Consider the following 1141-nt stretch of genomic DNA (forward strand, 5'->3'; position numbering starts at 1 on the left):
ATTCCTTGATTTTGTCACATGCATAAGTATAGTCAAGTTGGGAGCAGATCGTCAAGCACTATGGCTCTTAATTAACAACTACTTCGTCGTAGTGCTGGCAGTACATCTGTGGAGAATGCAAATGTAAAGTGATTTGCATTCGACTATTAAGCTGAGCAAATGCCGTTTAAAGATTGACAGAGATAATCCCAAATTATCAATGAAGCGGAGTCTTTTTTTACAAGTTCCACATCTTGAAATATGAATCTCTTAGAGCACGGATTCTCACATTAATGAAGACTGCCTCAATAATAATTGAGATTCAGATAGTACTGTTGCGACGACTTCCTAGTAGTCTTATTTGCTAATAAGAAGAATATACATGTAACGCGGAAGAGAAATTATTCCAACCTCAACGCTTGTTAACAAGGTTCGAGGGTGAACAAATTAGAGAATCAAAGGAAAGTTATAATGAGGTTGCGAGTTCGGGTGCTTGTAACTGCACTTTATAGGAATTTTACTGCGTTCGGTGAAAAGTGTTAATTAAGGGAATTTATTGGATGATTCGGAAAACATCAAAGAGAATTCTAATTCCCCATTGTCCAACATCCCCATTAAAATTTCAAATTTTTTAGGTACAGCAATGACAATACACCTGAAAAATATTTTGCATATTTTGTTGCAGAAATTGCAAAGTGACAAAAATTAATGTCAATATGTAATTTATCCTGTATATTTTTTTTTAATTTCAAACAAAATATGCCTTTTTATATTTAATGTACGAAAAGTACAAATAAAATATGTAAAGGCTTAAATTTTCTTACTGCGCGTAATTTATTAATCGCGAAGAATATTAATTAACAATCCTCAGTTCCATAGACTGGAGACTAATAGAGGCTCATGTTTTGCACAGTTCAAAATTGTGGATGCTGGGAAATGAATAGCTCGCGGCTGTCTCCGTTCAAGTAGTAATTAACCGTCACAATATGTTTGGAACACGAATAATGAATTCACTAATTCTTTGCTAAGGAATTTGCATAACGCGAAAACTGGTCTCCTCAATCATGCTTTCACCTGTTAATTCAAACGATACGAGAGAATGCACTATATTTAGAACGTATCATTTTTTTACTAAGGATATATAGCCAAGACGATCTTAAAT

At 34.0% G+C, this 1141-nt stretch overlaps 1 protein-coding gene across 1 annotated transcript in view; it reads right to left on the reverse strand.

Annotated features, from left to right (window-relative positions):
- Positions 1-301: 301 nt before the first annotated feature.
- The window catches only part of LOC108622488 (facilitated trehalose transporter Tret1), a 12640-nt gene continuing 11800 nt past the window's right edge, over positions 302-1141 (reverse strand). The window contains exon 6 of the mRNA XM_018020400.1: positions 302-327. Within this exon, the coding sequence (XP_017875889.1) occupies positions 302-327 (26 nt within the window). The remainder of the gene's footprint in view (positions 328-1141) is intronic.

The sequence above is a fragment of the Ceratina calcarata genome, unplaced genomic scaffold, assembly GCF_001652005.2.
Source record: "Ceratina calcarata isolate Rehan_Ccalc_2016 unplaced genomic scaffold, ASM165200v1 scaffold111, whole genome shotgun sequence".
In the NCBI taxonomy this organism is placed as follows: domain Eukaryota; kingdom Metazoa; phylum Arthropoda; class Insecta; order Hymenoptera; family Apidae; genus Ceratina; species Ceratina calcarata.